Raw genomic sequence first — 22,901 nt, 5'->3', positions numbered from 1 at the left:
TAACAACCATAGAATAATATACAATAAGAATTACAACCATATCCTACAATGTGCAACACTAACAGTGACTAACAACCATAGAATAATATGCAATAAGAATATTACAACCATATCCTACACTGTGCAACACTAACAGTGACTAACAACCATAGAATAATATACAATAAGAATTACAACCATATTCTATACATACATATATACACTGTGAAACACTCATAGTAACTAACAATCATAGCATAATAAACATAAGAATTATATTCATATCCTACACTGTGCAACACTCATAGTGACTACCAACCATAGAATAATATGCAATAAGAATTACAACCATATCCTACACTCATAGTGACTAACAACCATGGAACAATATAAAATAAGAATTACAACAATATCCTACACTCATAGTGAATAACTACCATAGAATAATATACAATAAGAATTACAACCATATCCTACACTCATAGTGACTAACAACCATGGAACAATATACAATAAGAATTATAACCACATCCTACACTGTGCAACACTCATAGTGACTAACAATCATAGAATAATATACAATAAGAATTAAATCATATCCTATACTGTGCAACACTCATAGTGACTACCAACCATAGAATAATATGCAATAAGAATTACAACCATATTCTACACTCATAGAGACTAACAATCATAGAATAATATAAAATAAGAATTACAACCATATCCTACACTGTGCAACACAAACAGTGACTAACAACCATAGAATAATATGCAATAAGAATTATATTCATATCCTACACTGTGCAACACTCATAGTGACTAACAACCATAGAATCATATACAATAATAATTGCAACCATATCCAATATACACTGTGCAACACTCATAGTGAATAACAACCATAGAATAATATAAAATAAGAATTACAACCATATCCTACACTCATAGTGACTAACATCCATAGAATGATATACAATAAGAATTACAACCATATCCTACACTGATCAACACTCATAGTGACTAACAACCATAGAATAATACACAATCAGAATTACAACCATAACCTACATGGGATATAAAAAGTTAGATAAGTAAACGGTATTCTAATATTATCTATGTCGGCAACAGTAAATTATACACTTTTGTTAATGTGAGGGGATTAATCAACTTAATGTAATAAATCTTATGGTCACAAATAATAAATTTAATCATTTTTGCATTTTAAAACCTGAATTTGTTTTCTTTGTGTCATTACTTAAATTAATTTTTATGTGAATAGCCTAAGTCCTCCCTAAACTTGGATTCATAAATAAAATAGCCTAAAACAACGTGAGACTTATTTAAAGCATCCCTAAAGTAGAGAACTTAAAGGTTCAGAGGCTACCGAGATTTTGATAAGCTAACAAAAAAGATATATATTAATGACATACATAGTTTAAGTGACTTACAAACTCTAGTTATAGAGTTACTGCACGACTGAAAATATGTGGTATCTTGGTAAAATAAAAATAATAATAATACTAATATGCATGTATATTAGTTTGTTCCAAAATGGAAAACATTTTGAAAAATGTCGAATTTTATGTTAATTTATAAAAAGTAAATTTTCTGCGGCTTACAGATAGATGCAGAGTTCTTATTTTTTGTTGGGGTAATTTATTTCTAGGGTTGATTTTTTTTTAGATTTTGGAGATACCTTCCCTAAACACAGAAATAAAACCTTTCCTGGGATTATAAAAAGCATTACTGTAAAGGAGAACAATAAAGGTCCAGAGTTTGGCAGGATATTAGGCTAAAGATAGACATCCTGATAGCTTAATATGAGTATTAGATTTTTAAAATATATTGTAAATATTATATAAAAAGCTTGAATATTTATTTAATTTTTTGTGTAACCCTCTAATGTATGTATGTAACCATTCAGCTCTGTATTTTGTAATAAGGCTAATGTATGAAGGTACTTACTCCTTTTTCTTACTGCTATGTCTTTTTTTTCATACACATAGAAAAATATTCTTAAACATATACTAGTTCAGAAAAGACAATAATAAAGCTTAGATTAGCATCACACTAGAGTCGTTAAAACAATGATGCTAGCTCATTTGTGTTTGTATTGTCAAAATTGATAGTGGATTGTCGATTTCTGGCCCCTCTTCATTAAAGTGCCAATAGAGGCAACAAGGGGCTTAGCCACGAATAATTATAACAATAGTGTTACATTATCAATTAATGTTCAAGTACTAATGCTCAATGCTGATTCAAAGTCGACAGACTGAGAGGTAAACGTTGATTCTATAAAAGTAATTTTTATTAAACGCAATGAAAACATCAGTATTTTTATTTAGAAATAAGATTGAATTAAGTAAAATAATTTTAAAAAAATTAAGAATACTTTTCATTTTTCCTGTGGATACATTTCTCTCTCTGCTTATGCATGAAATATTGTTGGTTGAAAAAAAGTAAAAAAAGTACAAAATAAAACAGAGAATAAACAAGATACTTCAAAACAGTTTGGAAATGTAAAGAACTGAGAAAAAAATTAACATTTATACTTTTATTAGGAGGTAAAAGAAAAGTAACTTTAGATCCCTTTTATGACAATGTTATATTCTTAAAAGTTATAATAGGCGTGTTACGAGTTTGGGTACCTTCTTGATTTGTTTTTTGGGGTCACAATAAAGACAATGTTTGGGCATAACTAGTGTAGAATTAGCTACCTGTCCTATGGTCTATAGTTGTTTCAATATAAGAATACATACCTGCAACAAATGGGGTAATTAGTAAAATGGAAATATACAACTATAATTACAAATTTAAGTACATAGAGAAATATTAAGCAATGCAGGGATGGAAAGATAGGTAAATAGAAGATTAATCCTTTCTTTTTTCATGTAGTTTAAGTTTAGATTTTAATAAAACCTTAATTTACTATCATGCTTTTTTTTATCTTAAAAAAAATATTTTTTCTACTCATCATTAAATGAAAATATAAAAATACTTTTATAAGAAGAAAGGTCTATTAATATTTTAAAAGCATTATGAAAAATTTCTCGTGGGTTTGTTATGTGCTGTTTTAATTTATCTATAAAACGCTCTTATGATATTTAACTGCTCCTTATTCAATATTTTTGTACAGGGAAATTAGATTAATTTAGAGACTTCTTAAAATATCTTATGTAAATTTTTAATAACAAAATGATAATAAATATATTACGATTATTACATAGAAAGGAAACAGATTTAGACATTAATATTAATTGTGCTTTCAATCACATGTTATAATGAACTATGATTGTTTAGCTATTTTAGAATGTTCATAAATATAGTAGATACTTGGTTCTAAGGAATCGTTATTTGTGTTATGATTATGAAATCAATAATAATAAAAATATATTTTTTTTAATCTAAGAAATCATCAATGTTTTATAAACTTCTAATATGTAAAATATTTTATTGTTAAATTTCTTTAAAGTTTAAAGGTTCATATACAACAGCAAAGATATGATGTACTACCATGGAAACCCACAAAATTAATTTTCCTTATTTTGTTGAAATCTTTCCACAAGAATATCATAATATGCTAATTTCTTCTTTAGAAAAGGATAAATGGTCGAAGATGGAAGAAAATATTTTCAACTTATTCAAATTAATTTCTCCTTAGCATTTTGGGAAAGGTTATAATATCATTGAAAATAAATTTTGATTTAAATTTGACACATATATAATAACACCAATTTCAACAAATTATTTAAAAATCTACTTTTTTCTAAACCGAAAATGACAAAGAATAGTTAAATAAGAGTTTAGAATGAATGATTTAAATGGAAATTGTTGAGTAACTTTTCCCATTTTCAAGAAAATCCTCTTACATTAAAGTTACAATGTTGGGCCTGTAAGCATAGAAGATCTATAATCCTATAACTCAAGAATCTAAAAAGTTGATGATATAATAAAGTTATACTACAAACTTTAAACCACCAAAGTTTAGACTGTGTGAACTATTTTTTGCATCTTCTGATGGGGTACAAAACAGAGTTTGATAAATAGAACATAAGGGTACATTTATGATTTGCAATAGACATCACATTATAAAATAGATATCAATTAGAAAAAATCATAAACTAATCAAAACACTGAATCAAAAGTACATCAAAATATAATGACAAAATTTAATGACAAAGTTTAACAATGATTCTTTTGTTATATATTCAAGTCTTACCACTTTGGTTTACATTTTAGATAGAATAACAGGTAATCTTTATTGTAAACGAAATAAAAATTATAAACAAAAGAATAAAAATTATATATTGAGTTGAATTTAATTGATGTGACCTACCATTAATTTTTCCTAATCTGGGTGAACCAGAAACCACCATGAAAGAGAAATGTTCCGAAGGATGGGATCTAAGAATTCTAATTTGTTCATCCAACTCCTGACAAACCCAAATTTTAAACATCATATTCTTGTTCACTAAGAGAAAAAATTTAAATAATCATTCATGAAGAAATGAATTTCTGCTGTCCAATTTTTTTAAAATTAAATTGTTGCTTTTATTTTTCTGATGTAACCTAACAGTTTAAGGCACATAAAACAATATTAATGTTTAATATGTAAAAAAAAGATTTACTACTATGGAACATATAAATTGTTGTTAGCAATTATCATTTATACTAGAATTTTTTTTTCAAATTTGGGTTTTCCTTTTGTCTACGTTGTCTACTGAAACTCAGAATTAAAATATAAATTTTTTGTGGCTTGTTGTTTTTGGTTTTAATAGTGCAATATGTTATTGATTATTATGTTTGCTTTCAGATGCATTTTTCCATCCTACTCTTTCTAAAGGATAAAATTTTGCTTTGTTTGATTATTATTAAGGTTTACTATTTTTAGAAAATATTTTAACCTGTGTATTTCAAAATATGATTTTGGTGTATTTGTGTGTAAACTAAATGTATATGGTACAACATTTAAAGTTTACAACTGTGGTTAAACCTAATTCCATGTTATAACATCAATATAAAAGTAACAAAATGCTATGCTTGTGTGAAAAATTAAGTTTATTTGAGAATCTAAATAAAATGAACAAAAAAAGAACAATAAACCTAATTTCTATTAAGTGAATGTAAAAAAGGTATTCATTTTGGATTTTTTATTCCAACTTAAAATAATTTTTTTTTTAAAGGTTGAATTTTTAAACTTAAAAACATAATCTTACTAAATGGTCATTAAATTGCTGAAGCATTGTCTTAACAATTCATCTTATTTGATAATTGAATACTGAAAAGAAAAGTTAAGTAATAAATGAAAGAAAAATAGTACTGTTTTAGCTATCTAAGTAAAGTTCTTACATCTACTATAATATCAGACACCCCCCACTGAGCATAAAAGCTGTAATCTACTGTGTAATAGTATTTGCAATTATTTACTCACATTTCTAAACGTTACTAAGTGTTGTTCTTTCATAGAAATATATATTCAACCCTTTTCAATAAAGTTAGAAGTGTGGCCAGTATGAATATTTGAAACATGTGATAAAACATTCTACACTCCAATTTGAACAATTAGTGATAAAAACTTTATGAGGAAATACATTCACATCTTTTTACATCCAATACTTTTTTGCACAACTACATTTTTATGCAATTTTTGGCAAATATTTTTATATTTCATACTCTGGGTGGGATACACTATAAAAATGATCTAAATGTTTTGAACTATTTCCGTCCATATTTTTTTTCTCTGCATATTCAATAAGTTTAATTTATGGTGAGAAACCCAAAAATATATAAACTATATCAAAATAAGTTGTTTAAATCTTTTTTTGTTAAATCTTTTGGAATATTTTTATTAGTGTGCAATAAGAGAGAAAAAAAGGTCGGATTTATATTGTTCTGCATTTTTATATGAAAATATTTATGGATGAAAGAGTTTACCGCTATGCTACATAGTTATTCCATTTAGAAATTGTGCAAAACCTGTGTTTTCTAATTTCAATTACATACCAAAATAGCATTTTTATTATTTTTTATAATATTACTGCATTTTTGGGCCAAATTCTTCCAATTAAAACATTCTTAGCAAAATGCATAATGTGAACCAAACTATTAGAAAAAGGAGACATTTTTAAGAAGTAAGGCTTTAGAAACTGTAAAAATTAATTATTTTTTAAATCAAATAAGAAAAGTATAGTTTATCTTTTTTCACATGTCTAAATGTAGAAAACCTTGCAAGCAAAAGCTACCAAAGGAAAAACATTTAAAACAAAGATACAATTTCAATAATTTTCAATATGTAAAGATTATTTTCATTTAACCCACAGAACCTAAGTATACAATTGAATAGCTACATAAAATTTGCATTACTGCGAAATAGCTTTTTGGCCGAATTGAGTAGAAAAGAATTGTTCCCAATCATTTGTTTCTCTGGTTGCAGCCGGAAAACATTAATTAGTGATCTGGACTTGCCATGCAGCCATTCACAAGGACAGGTATTATCTCATACATTTGGAAGATTATGGCAAACAAAAATTTCAAATTGCAATAGACTAAGCAAGTAAGTTTAAATAAAAATTTAGGATCTACTGCAGTTCACGGTAAAATATTGCCAAAAAATCGCATGAAATAGAGTCGATTTTGGATCTATTGCAGTTCATGGTGAAATATTGCTGGTAACGAATATTGCCAAAAATCTATGAATTTTAAAGGCTGCTAGCTGCCAATCAGCTGAACATACAGATCATACCCGCACACCATTTTAAGTGGTATAAGAAGGCTTACAAATAATCTGGAATAGCCAAGATCCAATGATGCACAGGGAAAGCTTCACTAAAGAAAAAACGCGTAAAATAGGCCTTTTTCGCGCATTTCTCAGCACTGCAAGATAAGTATGAATTATTGATTTATGGCTATTCCAGATTATTTGTAGGCCTTCTTATGCTGCTTAAAACAGTGTGCAGGCATGATTTGTACGTTCAGCCGTTTGGCAGCTAGCAGCCTTTTAAATTCATAGATTTTTGGCAATATTTGTTACCAGCAATATTTCACCATGAACTGCAGTAGATCCAAAATCGACTCTATTTCATGCGATATCTTTTTCATTTAACATAACCATACACTTCAATTGGTTCTTTAAACTTTTTTATTCTAATAATAACTCCCTTTTTCAGTTTGTTCAGAACTACATATTTATATTCAACGTTTCTACTCATTTAGTCAGCCTTGCAAATATAACTCTTCATTCTTATTTTTCCACAATAGTTGTCCCTGGCTCTGGGTTTAGTCATCAACCAAGTAAAGATAAAAACAGTAAGGCAAATGTGGAAAGAAACAAATCTCTCTCTCTTCTCTTTTAATCTCAGCCAATCTTCTTTTATTGACTTTAAAAGAATGAGAGAGGAGGGAAGAGGTTAAAGGGACAAAAGAACAGGATAAAAGGAGAGAAATTGAAGGATTATCCTAGGGGAGAAGGAATTTGTGGGGTGAGGGGGGACAGATAGTATTGTCACTAATTAAGACTTGCCTCATGTGAATGGATCAGTGAATATGAAAAGAAATCATTCTTTACATCTCTATGACATATATTTCTACATGTATGCTATACAAGACAGTCACAAAATGCTTAGTTTTTCTTGCTGGAGACAAAAACAATCAGAACTTTTTTAGCTATAATCCTATATATCTACTATAAAATTGATTGATTAGTACTTAAAATCAATGAATTTCAACGGATGAATATTCAGATTTTTCTAATGGACCCAACCTTGCTTCTTTTGTGTGTAATTGTATGATTACATGAGGAATGAATAAAAAATATATATATCTACATATACTTTTTTTACATTTCTATACAAACAAAAACTGTAATGTAAAGAAGATACTTAAACACAGACAAACAAAGAATCAGACTTAACATTCATATGTTGAGTATGTTCACATGTGTGTTGAGGGAAAGTTACACAGAATCCATGGAGGGAGAGGAAAAAGCAATTTATTGTACATAAAACAAATACTTAAACCTGCACATGGGCTAAGACATTACTCAACTAATTACAATGGGTATTTTTTACTATAATTTATGCAAATATTTAGCTAAAGGGCCTGCAATTAACCAACCTTTTGTAGGACACTTATCTCAAATTTGTAACAGTTTAGGACAAAAAAGCTATTTGCACCTGTCTATGGGTCAAAGCATTCACCTTACTAGTGATTTAACTCGTTTTTATATTTTTCTCCTATGATTGAGGATGTATGAGCTAGTCTGTTGTGTGGTAAGTGACTTTTTGGACAAACCACTCTGGTATGTAATATATATATTATCCCATACACTGTCTGTATAACTTTGACATTAATCATTCATTACTTGTTTTCTCCATATAGATAATGTTTTATCATCTATTTATGTTAGATACATATTACAGCTAATAAGCAAACTTTCTGATTATTATATAAAAAATACAAGCGGCTTCGCCTATGTTGCTTGTGGCAGAGGTGGGGTATGCTTGTCTTTTCAAAGATATGGCATACCTAAACAAGCAGTTTTAGATATCTTTGAAAAATGATGCTGGTAATATTACATGTAAAAACTAAAGAAGTTGTAATAATAAAAAATCCTCTATCTACCTAATAAAAGGAGTATTTTAGTTGTTGGACTCATGCCAAATAGGGTAGCCAATTAAAAGCTATGGAATAGAAGTATTGCAGATTTACCAAGGATAGTTGGTAAACTAGGAAATTGGAAAGATATTTAAACTATTAACATTTATCAATAGTTTAGCTACTAATAATTCTATATGTCTGTCTGTGCATCAATCTGCAACGCTATGGGGATATGTGATTTTCTCAGCAGCTATTTAAGGTAGACAGCTGAAATTTTTGGTTAAGATTGCCTGTATCAATGTGCATCCAGTGTACAATTTACAAGGTACATAAATCTGCAGGTTTTGCTTATGCCAACTGAACATCTGCTTTATAACTAACTTTGCCCATAAATGATTTTTTGGCATTGCTACTTATGGATGAAGTCATCCTTGTTAATTTAAATCAAAAAAATCAAAATTAGATTTTTATCTATTAATCAATTTACTAATTCTGATTCCTAATGAGCAATAATTTTTCTTCCTCTTGCTTCTCCTCCTTCTCCTTGAGTTCTGTCCAGGAATCCCCCCATTCCAACCCCTGCAACCATGCAATAAAGTTCCTTCAATAAATAGATAATGGTAAGCTAAAATTATAATATTAGATTTTCTAAATTCAACTTCTTCTTAACCAAACACATATTGAAAGGCGTTAAAGAAATTGCCTAGAATAGATAAATAAAAATCATAGGATTAATCCATTTACTTTATTTGATTTTAAATATTTCTTTCCTCTGATTAAATGTTATACCATGAATAAATATTTTATAGAGTAAAGCACTAATATTAAGGTTTTTATTTCTATATTCAAGTAATCTGTAGAATTAGGTCCCCATTATGTAAAGCTTTCCCATAATACATTTATTTTTTTTTGTATAATTTTTTAGTAAGCTGACAAGAAAATATGTTGAGTCAATTATCAAATTACAATTTCCTTATCCTAATTGACAGATTTTTATTTACCTATGCAATACAGGTCTATTTACTTATCAACATGTTTGCTTTATTGTATGTTTGTTAACAGGTTTTTGTATATATGAGTGTTTGTTAGAGTTAGGAAGTATGTGAGTTTGAGTATAAGAAAATGAGCATGCATATTTGTTAACAAAAGAAATTTAATGATGTGCCTATATAGTTAAGGGAAAAAGAGAAAACACACAATAATTATGTTGTTATTATGATTTATGATTTACTCCATTATATGTACAGGGTTTTCACAATAAATGATAAACAACAGAAAACAGAAACAGCCGTCTGTTTTGATATCTATAATACAAAGTAGAACGATGTCTGTCTGTTTGTCTGTGTGTTTGTCTGTTTGTTTGTTTGTAGTGAAGGATCTCGCCAACTGCTGAACCGATCGGGTTCTCCTTTACAGGGTAGCTTCTCATAGGTCCCGGGAAGGTTTATTAACTATTTTCTTGGGGGGTGGGACACCCCCAACCCCCCCCCCCAAAAATTAAAACACCCTCCCCCCCAAAAAGAAACTAAAATTAAAATACATAATTTTACAACAATATTATTATTATTTATGTTTTTTTTCATAATTTTTTTCCTTTATTTGAATCAAGTTAAAGCAGAAAATACCAGTTTCCTGTTAATTGCATCCAATGATTTGATAAGTCTTAACAATTGCAATTTTTTTATTAATGGCCATCTTATAAGCACATATTTGGTTGGTAGCAGCCTTCAAAATAAACTCTCAAACTTCAAATAAATGCAAGAGGTTTTAAATGATAAAACACCCAGTACATGTAGTACACACACTATGAAAAGGAATATTCCTTATTATTTTCTGACTTATGTTGTTGGGTAAATTGTTTTTTCTTAATCTTATTGTTAATGAATGTTATATGGCATGATTAGAATTTCATAATTATTATTAGTACTAAAGAAAATGATATAATTGATTATCTAGAAAATTATAAATAGATTTGGAGAGTGTAAAAATATGTTTTTGATTAACTTCTCTTGTTTTTTGTTAATTGGATATTTTTTTATATAATGCATGTACTTCTATTTTTTTTTAAATAAATATTTTATGTAACTTCTAAAATAGAAATTATATAGGTCATTTTTAAACAATTTGACTTGAAAAATATTTAAGTAATGGCGCCATGCATGATAAATAAAAGCTTATAAAGTGTAACTAAATTTAATTTTTTTTTCTACAAAATCTGATTGACAAACCACTCTGAAGAGCAGATGTTTATTTTGCCTTTGTTGCAAAACAAGAAACCAGAGACAAATAACTCTCTCTGGGTTATTTATTGACAATTCTTTGCATTTAGGTCAATTGCGTAAACTTATGACTGAATTGCACAGTATCTAATGATGCAGTCAAATTATTTACAGAAATGCTTCAAAATCGCCAATATGCGCTGTATTAGAACCGTTTTTCAGACATCGTATTATAAACAAATTTCCACGAAAAGTTTTTGTTAGAACGAGCCGTCGGCCCCTCGGAGCTAACTAAACTAGATTAAATCTTATAATATCTTATTTTAATATCCGCTGAAAGCTGTCTATAATAAGATGCGATAAATAACTATTTCATGTTTAGATTCTAAAGATATTGGGACTTTTAAATAAGCTAGAAAAATACTGATCATACATATAAGGTAAATTTATACCAGAATATCCAAATTCTCCCCTGTTAAGAGCTAATTGAAATAACCCTAAAAACTAGAAACCACTATAAACTGATTATAAATCAATTAAAACAGCAAAAAACTGTTGTAGAATAGTAAAAAATGTAAAAATGTAATCTAAAAGTCTGAATATTTGTCTTCTTCATAATAGAATTTGAAACTTATTGTGATGGTTGCATCCCTTTGATTTGTATGGACTGTGATCATAACCATGGATTGATATCACTTCTGTTGGACTTGTGGAGACTCTAACATAAACCAAACATAATTATTATAATTTCTTATGTCAGGGCTCTATGGGGTTTAGACAATTGGATGATAAATTGCTATACATACCAAATTTTGATAAACAAAATTATTCTTTCTGTACATTAAATTATTGGTTGAAAAGTTTAAACTCTACTATTTTGAACCAACATTAATAAATGTTAATCATACCCATTGTAGTTTGTAAAATTAAATTGTAATGAAAAAGAAAGGTTACATAAAACACATAAAACATAACTTTTATTTGCTTTCAAATCATTGTCTTAATTGAATTTGAAATACCCAATGACAAAGAATAAATTAGGTTTTACAAAACAGTTCTAGAAATTATGAATCTATAATTATTTGATCATTTGTATAAATAAATCAGCTATTATTTAAAATATAGAAATTGAAATTTTAGTTTAGCCGAAATTAGATCTTTGTGTTTGGTTGCCTGAGTTGAAAAAATGGTGGCGTTGAAAAGCGGTTGTGCCTTCCACTGCTGTTTGAGCTGCCAGCTGTGCATCGTTCATGACAGCTGGACTCGGGTGTGTCGGTTACTAGGGCCCGGTTAAAGGCGGCGGCGTCTGTCAGGGAAACGGCGTCAAATTCGCCGCCGCGTATCGACGGATTTGGGGATACTGGCGTTGACCAAATTCGCTCCTTCTGTTGAATTTGTTATTGTTATTATTACAATTAAAAATTCTTTTTTAGACGGAGAACAGTACACACGCTAACCTGCCCCCCCCCCCCCCCCCTTTAAAAAAATCTAATTACAAAGGGTGTTTTATCTTTTGTTTTTTCATTATTTAGGTCAGGTTAGGTGAGGTAATATCAGGTGCTGATAAGCCCCGTAAGATTAGGCACCTCAGGTATAAGCCCCGCAGGGGTTAGGTGTTAAAGTAAAAACTACACCCCTTCCACACTTTATTTCAACTTATTTTTATAATAAGGTCTTGGTAGGGATAGTTCTTGATAGGAAAAGTGCCCAATTTAAAATTGTAACATAAAGAATAGAATTTAGTTTTTTTTAAAAATAGAAGACAACTTCTGAAAGTATAAATCCAATAATTAAGATAATAGAGAAGCACAGAAGTTGAGAAGTTAAGACTAATCATAGAAATAGAATGAAAGATAGACAGAAAGACGGACGAATATGCTTATACAGTTGGTATGCTTCCAAAAAAGATAAAATTGTGGGAACAAATAGGTATATTGTAATAGAATGATGTATGTTGCTGATTATATTCATATGATAATACATCAAATATAATATAAAAGGCAAAAAATATAGCATTCATATTACAATATAAAGTTAACTCTAAAAAAGGGTATTTTATTGACAAAAATGTTAATCAAAATATGTTTTAAAGCAGTAAATTAAACAAGGAGGTAGGGGACATTTCGCTTTTTGATACACTAGTCCCCAAAGATTTATAATAACGTTTTCTTATTCGTTGACTCAACAACTTTAAAACTTTTGTTGAATTTTGATTGGATGGTTCATTAAGTTGTGTGTCCAAACATTTCGACCACTCATTGTAATCTACAGAAGGGGTTATTTTATTTCTTATTATTGGGAATTTATATAAATTTTTTTGTCTTATCCCTGTAGATCCCTGAATCAAAACAGGTATTGAATGCTAAGCTTCTTAAAATTGTGATGCGATTGTTCAAAGTCTATTCTTATATCACAGGTCAGATCAGCTATCCTTATATCCCAGATATACTGATCAGATCATCTATCCTTATATCCTAGGTATATTGATAAGATCATCTATCTTTATATCCCAGGTATACTGATCAGATCATCTATCCTTATATCCCAGGTATACTGATCAGATCATCAATCCTTATATCCCAGATATACCGATCAGATAATGTATCCTTATATCCCAGGTATACTGATAAGATCATCTATCTTTATATCCCAGGCATACTGATCAGATCATCTATCCTTATATCCCAGGTATACTGATCAGATAATCTATCTTTATATCCCAGGTATACTGATAAGATCATCTATCCTTATATCCTAGGTATACTGATCAGATAATCTATCTTTATATCCCAGGTATACTGATCAGATCATCTATCCCTATATCCCAGGTATACTGATCAGATCATCTATCCTTATATCCCAGGTATACTGATCAGATCATCTATCTTTATATCCCAGGTATACTGATCAGATCATCTATCCTTATATCCCAGGTATACTGATCAGATCATCTATCTTTATATCCCAGGTATACTGATCAGATCATCTATCCCTATATCCCAGGTATACTGATCAGATCATCTATCCTTATATCCTAGGTATACTGATCAGATCATCTATCCTTATATCCCAGGTATACTGATCAGATCATCTATCCTTATATCCCAGGTATACTGATCAGATAATCTATCTTTATATCCCAGGTATACTGATAAGATCATCTATCCTTATATCCTAGGTATACTGATCAGATCATCTATCCTTATATCCCAGGTATACTGATCAGAACAGACACATATTATTATTTACATCAATATTAATCAAGAACATGGATGCACAGCATAATAAGAAAAAATTAAACTCTTCCTAAAACTATTTCTAATAAAAATAATATATTTGTGCTTAAAATAAACAGTTTTAACTCAGAAAAAGATAAACCTATCAAAGTATGAAAAGGATTTCTATAATATTCATAAAGAAAAAGTTAGAGTTTTTTGTAAATATTTCTGTGTTTGTGTATATGATAATCCCAAGTACCTTTATTCATATTGAATCATGATTCCCTTAATGTTTATTGGAATCATCAATATATATTAAGAATATGATGAAAAAATTCTATTGCTCTGAATACATTACCAGGGATCTAAAGGGATAAGACAATTACCGGTAGATTGTTGTTTATCCCAAATTATACCTAATAAACCAAATAATCAGGACTTAAAGTTGATGAACCTTAACATTTATTTTTTTGCTCTAAATTTAAAAGGCAAAATATTTTTTTGTGGGGAGGGGGGGGGGGGTGATACAAAGAATTGATGAAAATTAATTTGTACTGGATTAGCTGTAATAGATTTCCTTAATCAGCAAGCTCCTTTGCCAAACTTTACTATCCTAACCTCTTATTAAGTTTTATATTTCATAAAGTTTCAAGTTTAAGATTAAAAGTGTGTTAGAGCTTATGGTTGCCAGAGAGGAAATTCCATATTTTGTACAACAATAGGTAATTGTACTTTAGCATGTTTTCTGCTAATTCCTTGATTTTTATGTACTTTCTATCTAATGGGAGAGTAGTATATACAGTTAATTTTAAACACCATTATCATTGCATAAGGATATTATAAATGTCAGTTTAATATTTAAAACAGGTTAACACTCCTGACAATAGTAAAGTGTATTTGTAGCAATACAAACTTTTAAACTGAACTGGCTTCTTATATTATTACATCATTGTTTAATAAGAAATACATGTAAAGATTTATTGTAGATTAAATCTTTTATGATAAAATTACTTCAGAAAATAAACCAACTTCATTTAAAGCGTCTGCAGCTATGTAATTATAGCTGCGGATTGTTGATTAAAATGTGATTTGCATATGCCTATTGTACCTAAAGGTACTGTGTTGCTTAGATTGTGACTAAAAAAGGAGAATGGTTGAACAAATGGCAGCTACAGTCAAAACCATATCCTTTTAACTTCAATTTTCAATTTATAGAGCAGCTAAAATAGCTGCTGATCAACATTTTGCACTTTTAATATTTTTAAATTATAACATTTAACTATCCTTTTTTCTATAAAAATTAATTTTAAATGTATTATAAAGGATCAAAGAAAAGTACAAATTTGATAAATTTATAAAATTATGTAAACATTTTTAGGAAAATATCATCAATTTAAAAAAAATTATTCTTTTTAAACCTTCTCTTAAGATTCATTTTCCAGAAAATTAATTAGCAGGATTAAAAAGTTTTTTTCAAAACTAATTTTGGCCTTAAAAGCAATTTTTCTTATGCAAAAGCAAAACTAATGTAAATATTTTTATGCACACTGTAAGAATGTTTTTACAATAAATATTTTTCATAAGTCTTCATATTTATTTCACATTAAGTGCACTAAAAAACTTAAAATTATATTTAAAGTTTTGATGTTGTTTTTTTTCAAACCGTATATTGAACTAAAAAAATTACAAATTTTTTTAGGAATATGTAATGTTTTTTGCAGTGCAAAAATGACAATTAGTTATTTTAATTCACCTTTTCCTAAAGGTGAACTAAAAAAACTTCTATGTATGATTATTTCTCAAAGAGCTCAAGTGTCAAAAAAATATCGTAGGTCTGTGTAAATTTGAAAAATATCAATAATTAATGTTGCTTTTAAGTCTAAGAAAAGGTAATTTTTTGGTTTTGAAAAGTGATACATTGCTAAATCTTTGAGAGCTTTTTAAAGCTCTTGATAGGGCCTATAAAAAAAGATGTCATACAATACAAATGACCACAGACTAAATTACCAATTGCAGGCTAGTATACATTTTAATTAACCAATGGTAGGCAAGTAAAACGTTATTTTTTATAGGCACTATAAAAAGCTTCCAGAAATTTTTAAAGAAATTTTATATTGTTCTAATATTCTAAATATACATAATTCATAATTTTCTTATGAATATTATCAAATCCATGTCTGTCCTGTCCTAAAAAATGTATGAATAGTTATTTCTCGCATCGTATTATAAACGGCTTTCCGCGGATATAGAATGTACAATTATAAGATTAAAACTAGTTTTTTTAGCCCCAAGTTGCCGAAGGCATCGGCTAAAAAAAAACTAGTTTTAATCTTATGATTGTACATTTCTATATTCGTAGAAAACTGGATATAATACAATGCTAGACATAGTTTTTTCGTATGGATGAGAACCGGTTCCTATCCACCGGATTCGAATGAATACGAGAAAACTTGTTCTGCAATGCATATTTAGCACACATAATTTAATTTGCAGCATCTAAAGGTCAATTATTGCAACTTTTATTTTTATTTTTCAAAGCTGGCATGGGAAGAAATATTAATGCAGTGATAGATAAATAGATAGTCGCGATAAATTTTAAGCAATCCTCCAATGTATATTGTTTGCTTAAAAAATATTTCTAAGCCATTTCTCTATCCATGAACGAAAAGAGGTCAAGAAAATTTGAAATGGGTAATAATTTGCAGGGAAGAGCATTTAATGTTCTACTAAAGACAAGACATATTAAACTTTATGTTAATGGTCTTTATTTAACCTTTAACGAAGTACATTTTTGGTTGGTTAAAAATAGTTTATATTTTCATGTTGTCATACTTTTTATAGTAATGCTGGTGGCTAGAAGGGGGCAATAAAATAGCTTGAAACCGACTTAAATCTGTCAATGGAATGGCTAAAAAACATAAAACATTACAAGAGCTATGTAAAGCTTAAATAAAAAAGAGAACTTGATATGTTCAGTAGTTATTGAGATCTTCAGACAAAAACCCTTACTACTTTGCATAATAGGATGAAAAATTTATTAAATATCAACAAGGTAAACATTAAAATTTAAATAATTAAAGTTTGAACTTGTTCATCATAATGTCATGATTCCAATATCTATAATTCTCCGAGACAATTTGGGGCACAAACAAGCCACTTCCTTTATCTAGTATTGGAAAACGAAAATCAACATTACGGCTGAATAATAAAATTGAAAATCAAGCACAATAGGTTATAAGAAACATTTGGTGACCGTTTATTGATTTAGAAAACAAAGTAATAGTAAACTAGTACAAAATTATTTTAGGATTCAAATGATGATGTTATAATAAAACGAATGTCTATCTTTTGGCCGTACTTTTCAACAATAAAAGCCGTAAATGCAGCTATCCGCCTTATTTAGTATGAAAGTTTTAAAAATCTTTCAATAATTTATTTTTCCTTTGTATTGTATAATTGTACTGCAAATAATGAAATATAAACAAGGATGACAACATCCATACATAAGATCTCAAAAACTTCTGAACCAATTTGGTTCTCTGTTTTGGATGAGATTCACTTAGGACCTGTGGTGGTTTCAGGCAATTTTTTTCAAATTTAAGTCTTGGGATTGTTTTAGGCTGTTTTTCTATTCCCTCTTCCATTATAATACAAAGTCACTACTTCCTAGGGCGCAACCGCTAGCAATAAATATAATTTTAAACCTAATATAACAAGAGAGTAGATACTTATGAACTAGCAAAGCTGTAGAGAAGATTCTCTTGTAAAGAAACCTAAATCCTAGATTGTTTTTGTTGCTTAATCCAAAACTTTTGTATAGAATGGGCAAGAGAGATAGAATAGAAAGAAAAAGTTAGTGCAATTGTTTATTACCAACAATTCTCATCAAAAAAAAAAGTTTTTTGCATTCCCATTTATCTTGATAATCTTAAAATGTGATTTTTTTGCTCATAAATACGCCAAATAGGATAATCAAATAAGAGGGTTCAACAACGGAGGGGGGAGGGGGAAACAAAGGGGTAGAGAGGATAATTTCATTTTCTGCAATTTTATACCCCCATTCTTCCCCTTTTTTTTACTTAAAATATAAAATGCCGGGAGAGGAAACGTTTGTACAAAAAAAAACTTTACTACTTAAAATATCAGTTAGATGTATAAACCTGTTCATATTTGGAAATGCGTTTGCTAAGCAAAGATTTTGATCTGTTAAGTACCAAATCTGGAAAGCAACCGCTATCTCAATATTGTTTATCAAAATACTATTCCCTTTCCTTCGCTTTTTACCTGTAATTTTCCTTAAATATATTAGGCGTATTTCAAATAGGTCTAAACTGATTTTCAAAAATTGTTATTTGTAAGGCGGTGTTTTAAATTTTTCTTCAAAAAATAAATAGATTATTATTGTTATTTAATTAAATTGTTTAGCCACCTGTTTTAACAAAATACTCAAAGTTTGATGGTCATAAAGCGCATATTCATAATCATAATGAAGAAACAAGATCTTAACAAAGTTAATCATAACTGTTTTTTTTGGGGGGGTAGGGAGTTATTTCCAGCCTCCCATTGAAGAAAAAATTGCTTCTAGAGGCCTCTTTTATCTTATATTCATTTAAAGGCCATTGTCCTAACCCCGTGTCATATTCCAATTTAGAATTTCTAATTTTGGGTCTCACTTTCAATTAAAGCAAAAACGTGTAACAAATGGGTTTGGTCCACATTCACAGTTTTGCACAAAAAAAAATAATATGCAAAGCCAGCGGAGAGAAACAATTGTTCTAAAAAAGAAAAGATATAATTAAGGATAGAATAAAGCAGAGAAACAGTCAAAATTTGTTGTGCCTAGGAATTTTCCCGGATAATATAAGGACGACAAATTGATGTGCATACCCAATGATTACGGGCAAAACTATCCTTTCTGTAGATTTAATTTAATCGTTGAAAAGATTCGACACTTCTGGCTTGGATCATGTAAGGATTTAATATTCTTTTAATGAGGGTTTGTTCAATAAATTATTAAATTTTAGAGGAATTGTAATATGATTTAAATTGTGTTGCCATTGGCTACCCTATAGAATCATAGATAATTATCCTATTACATTTTTTAAATTAGTTCAAAACTTTTCTTTCTAAACAGATTAATAGAAAAAATGGCATGCTTTTGGATATATGTAGTTTAAAACCTGTTGGACGATTTATTTTATAGACTACTCTTCCACACTCATGAAAGTCGGAGCCATAATATTTTAATATACATTGTCTTAGCTAAATTTGCAAAATTTTAAACAATTATATTCTATAATTGGCTTACAAAACTTAGATTAATTTAAATCCAAAAAAATAAATAAAAAATGTTTTTTTAATAAAAAAAGAAGTCTTCATAAAACTATAAATTAAAAGATTTAAACAAGAAAAATTGTTTCTAATAGAAAACATTAAAAAACGATTCAAATCCCTAAATTTAAAAAAAAAGGGTACATTCTTGCCCCCCTTGCTATTTGCATTTTTGTACCCCACTACCCCACCCCCCCACCAAAAAATTAAATCTTGGACGTTCTTTATCAAAGGAGGAAAAGCAGTTTTGGTCCCAATAATTGGCAAACTTAAATGTTGTTTCATTATTAAAATGTTTTAGTTAATTTTGCACAATAAAAAATTTTACTTTCAACAAAAACAAATCTAACAACTTATTATTGAACTGGGTTGCCAGTTCATCTATTTAAAGACAGTTTTTGATTATTTTGGTCAGCTATCAATACTATTACAAAATATAAAAGTAACATACCTAAAATATCAACAAAAATTAAATGTTGTTTTTTTACTATATCAATCAATCCGATTATTTTTTGTGTATGTACATTGTACGTACATACATATATTAGTCTTTCACAACCCAGATGCTATGTAAACCCTTCCTAAATGAAAAACTTAATCAGTAAAGTGATTATTGTTACAGACCTAATACCATACTTCTTTACAAAATTAGATAGTATGAACAGAAATTTTATACGGTGACCATGAATGAGTCTATTTTATGTTGGGGGATTTTTGCAAATTTGTAATTATATGCACAAAATCATTGCATCACATTTGCAAACATTCAACACTGATGCCGCCGATTTAAAAAAGAAGTGTTTGGATTATCATTTCAAGGATTTTTTCCTATGTCATGACCAAATAAAAATGTTTTTCCACTTCAATTAAAGATATAGCAAGGATGACTGCATCAAAAATATAAGACGATAATAGTTATTTCTCGTATCGTATTATAAACGGCTTTCCGCGGATATAGAATGTACAATTATAAGATTAAAACTAGTTTTTTTAGCCCCGTGGTGCCGAAGGCTCCGGCTAAAAAAACTAGTTTTAATCTTATGATTGTACATTTCTATATTCGTAGAAAACTGGATATAATACGATGCTAGACATAGTTTTTTCGTATTCATGAGAACCGGTTCCTATCCACCGGATTCAAATGAATACGAGAAAAAGAATTAAATAGTTTATACACATCAAACATCTGCCTATTCCTTCTAGAAATTATTATTCAATAATTTAAGCAGATTTGTTATCCAAAGTATCTAATAACGCAGGAGCTTTAAAGTAATTATCTTTAAGTTTATTATGAATTTTAAGTTAATAGAAGCTTTAATTTAAATTTAAATGAGTAACATAAGAAGTTTCATTGAATCAAATGTTATCATAAGGTCAAACTGTACCTAATTACCAAAAATTTTATTATTGTGTAATGAAATTCGATAAACATATACTTGATATGCTTATAAGTATTCAAATGTTTAATATGAAATTGAAAACTAAGTAGATGGGCAGTAGAAAATATTTTAGTTTATTTTAAAAGTTAATATGACTGTATTTATTAAGGAAAGACTAAGGAAAGACTTCAGAGCCATTTGTTCCCCCTAAAAATCAACATGTTAAAAATGGACTGTACGGACATTCTAGTTGCTATATAAAGTTGCTACGCTTTCTAAATTGTACCTAACTACTACAGAAATCATCATGCAAAGTTTGGAATCGAAAGGGCAATTCTAACCTGTTAAAATTAACGAAAACAGCAAAATATCTGTGACGTACTGACGGACGGCGGACCCTAATTATAGAAAAGCTTTGCTTTTTAAAAACCTGCATAACTTAATTTAACATTAAATCACAATATAGCAGACATAAGTTTATTAAGTAGTAATGTTGCTAGATGCCCAACTATTTCACATGTTAAGAGAGCCGAGAAGAGGATAGTTTGGAGACAGTTTTAATTTGCGTTTCACATTTCAGCCAAACAAATCTTTTCTCAGAAACTAAATCAAAATAAAAAAGTTTGTTTCTTCAAGTTTGAGAATTAATCAGATTAAGTTTATAATTCCACTCCACAAAATTAGAGGCACAGCTTGCCAGCCGTGCGCAAATTTTTTATCTTACATTTTTAAGTGCTTAAAATATTTACAAGATGGGCGAAGAGCGAAATTTAAAACAGGTTTAAACATTCATCAGCTAACAAACAATTATCAATTTTTCTGCGGCTTCATGTGGCTGCCGAGCCCTGATTTAAGACACGGGAAAGAGAAAAATGAATGAAAACTTTGCCATTGTACACAATTAAACGAGATCCTAAAAATATAAGAAATGGGAAGGCCAAATTATGGCCGTTTTATCTACCCCAATAAAAAGAGTTATCTACAAGGAAATGGTCATGAGTGAGGATATTTGGGTATTAGCTACCGCATCCCTTTCTCATAAGTTAATTTTAATTCAAAAAATGAAATTAATACCTTGAAAAACAATTTATTTGTTTAATCATTTGGGGCATTTTGAAACTAAAGTTTTAGAATTTTTTGACTTACATAATACATAAAATTAAAATCTCAAAATGCAAATCGATAGCAGCATATTTAGAATACAAGTTTTAGTTAACTATTAAGAAAAATATCAAAACTTATGAAATTTCATTAAATTTGCAAAAGCTGTCTAATTATCATATTTGCTAGATTTATCAAGAAATCAATAGTTTTCAAATAAATTTTTTTTCAAGGATTTTATGAAAATTATACAAAATTAATTTTAAAAACTAAAAATATTTTTTTTCTTCATTTTATTCAACAAATTAGTCAAAGTTTTGAAATCATAAAACGATTCTATTAAAAACAACTTACGCTTACAATAAATAAATTCAAAGTATTAATTATTTTATTTGAAATATTAAAGTGAACTTTAATTAGAATACTAACTAAACTAATAAAATAATCTGTTTATGAAAGAATTTATATGCAAACCTTTTCTTGCAGAGATTTAAAGAATAATAGATAGAAAAATTTACCAAGAATTCGAATTTCTTTTTTACCCTAATTCAGCCTAACTTTTACATCATATATATTCCTTATACACTTTTATTGTATAACCTTTATCTGGAAATCTTTTTGACTGTCTATGATAAAGATTCGGACATGCATAACTTTTAAACTTTTAAAACCCATCATATTAGCACCCAAAATTAATAACTTGGACGTCCTGTTCATTCATAAGCGAATGCCATGATATTCATTTTTGGGAATTTCTTAATTTGTCTATCCTTATATCCCTTTACTTGAATATGCATCATAAATTTTGCTTAATTCTGTTTTCTCAACTGGGAAGAAGCAAAGTTTTATAAACCACAGCATGGTACAAAACTTTTTTAGATAAACTGGAAGGTTTTTGTTTTTTATTCCTATATGTAAAATAAGCCTCTACGTCCCTAGGGGCACTTCAGGGAAGGAGGGGTTGGTAACATATTATATTTTTTTAAGCATCAAACTCCGAAGTATATTTAAAAATATGGGAGTTTTTAGTTTTTCGCTTGTTAGGATACTTTATGTTAGACTAACGGCTACGCCCA

General features: G+C 28.7%; 1 protein-coding gene across 2 annotated transcripts in view; it reads right to left on the bottom strand.

The window, feature by feature from the left end:
- The window catches only part of LOC145326065 (muscle calcium channel subunit alpha-1-like), a 214,471-nt gene that overhangs the window by 151,910 nt on the left and 39,660 nt on the right, over positions 1 to 22,901 (bottom strand). Inside the window, exons 1-5 of one of the 2 annotated variants that reach the window (XM_080169162.1) lie at positions 11,970 to 12,178; positions 11,450 to 11,514; positions 9,079 to 9,158; positions 4,686 to 4,704; positions 4,319 to 4,417 (exon numbers count right to left, since the gene is read on the bottom strand). The exons of the other annotated variant lie outside the window; for it this stretch is intronic. Coding sequence (XP_080025288.1) covers positions 4,319 to 4,358 — 40 coding nt within the window. The 5' untranslated portion in view covers positions 4,359 to 4,417; positions 4,686 to 4,704; positions 9,079 to 9,158; positions 11,450 to 11,514; positions 11,970 to 12,178. Of the gene's footprint in view, positions 1 to 4,318; positions 4,418 to 4,685; positions 4,705 to 9,078; positions 9,159 to 11,449; positions 11,515 to 11,969; positions 12,179 to 22,901 lie in introns of those variants that run through there. 2 annotated transcript variants of the gene reach the window in all.

Source organism: Acartia tonsa, chromosome 8, assembly GCF_053477335.1.
Source record: "Acartia tonsa isolate MP-2025a chromosome 8, ASM5347733v1, whole genome shotgun sequence".
Lineage (NCBI taxonomy): Eukaryota > Metazoa > Arthropoda > Copepoda > Calanoida > Acartiidae > Acartia > Acartia tonsa.
The sequence above is the reverse complement of the archived record's forward strand: the minus strand, read 5'-3'. Positions and strand labels throughout refer to the sequence as shown.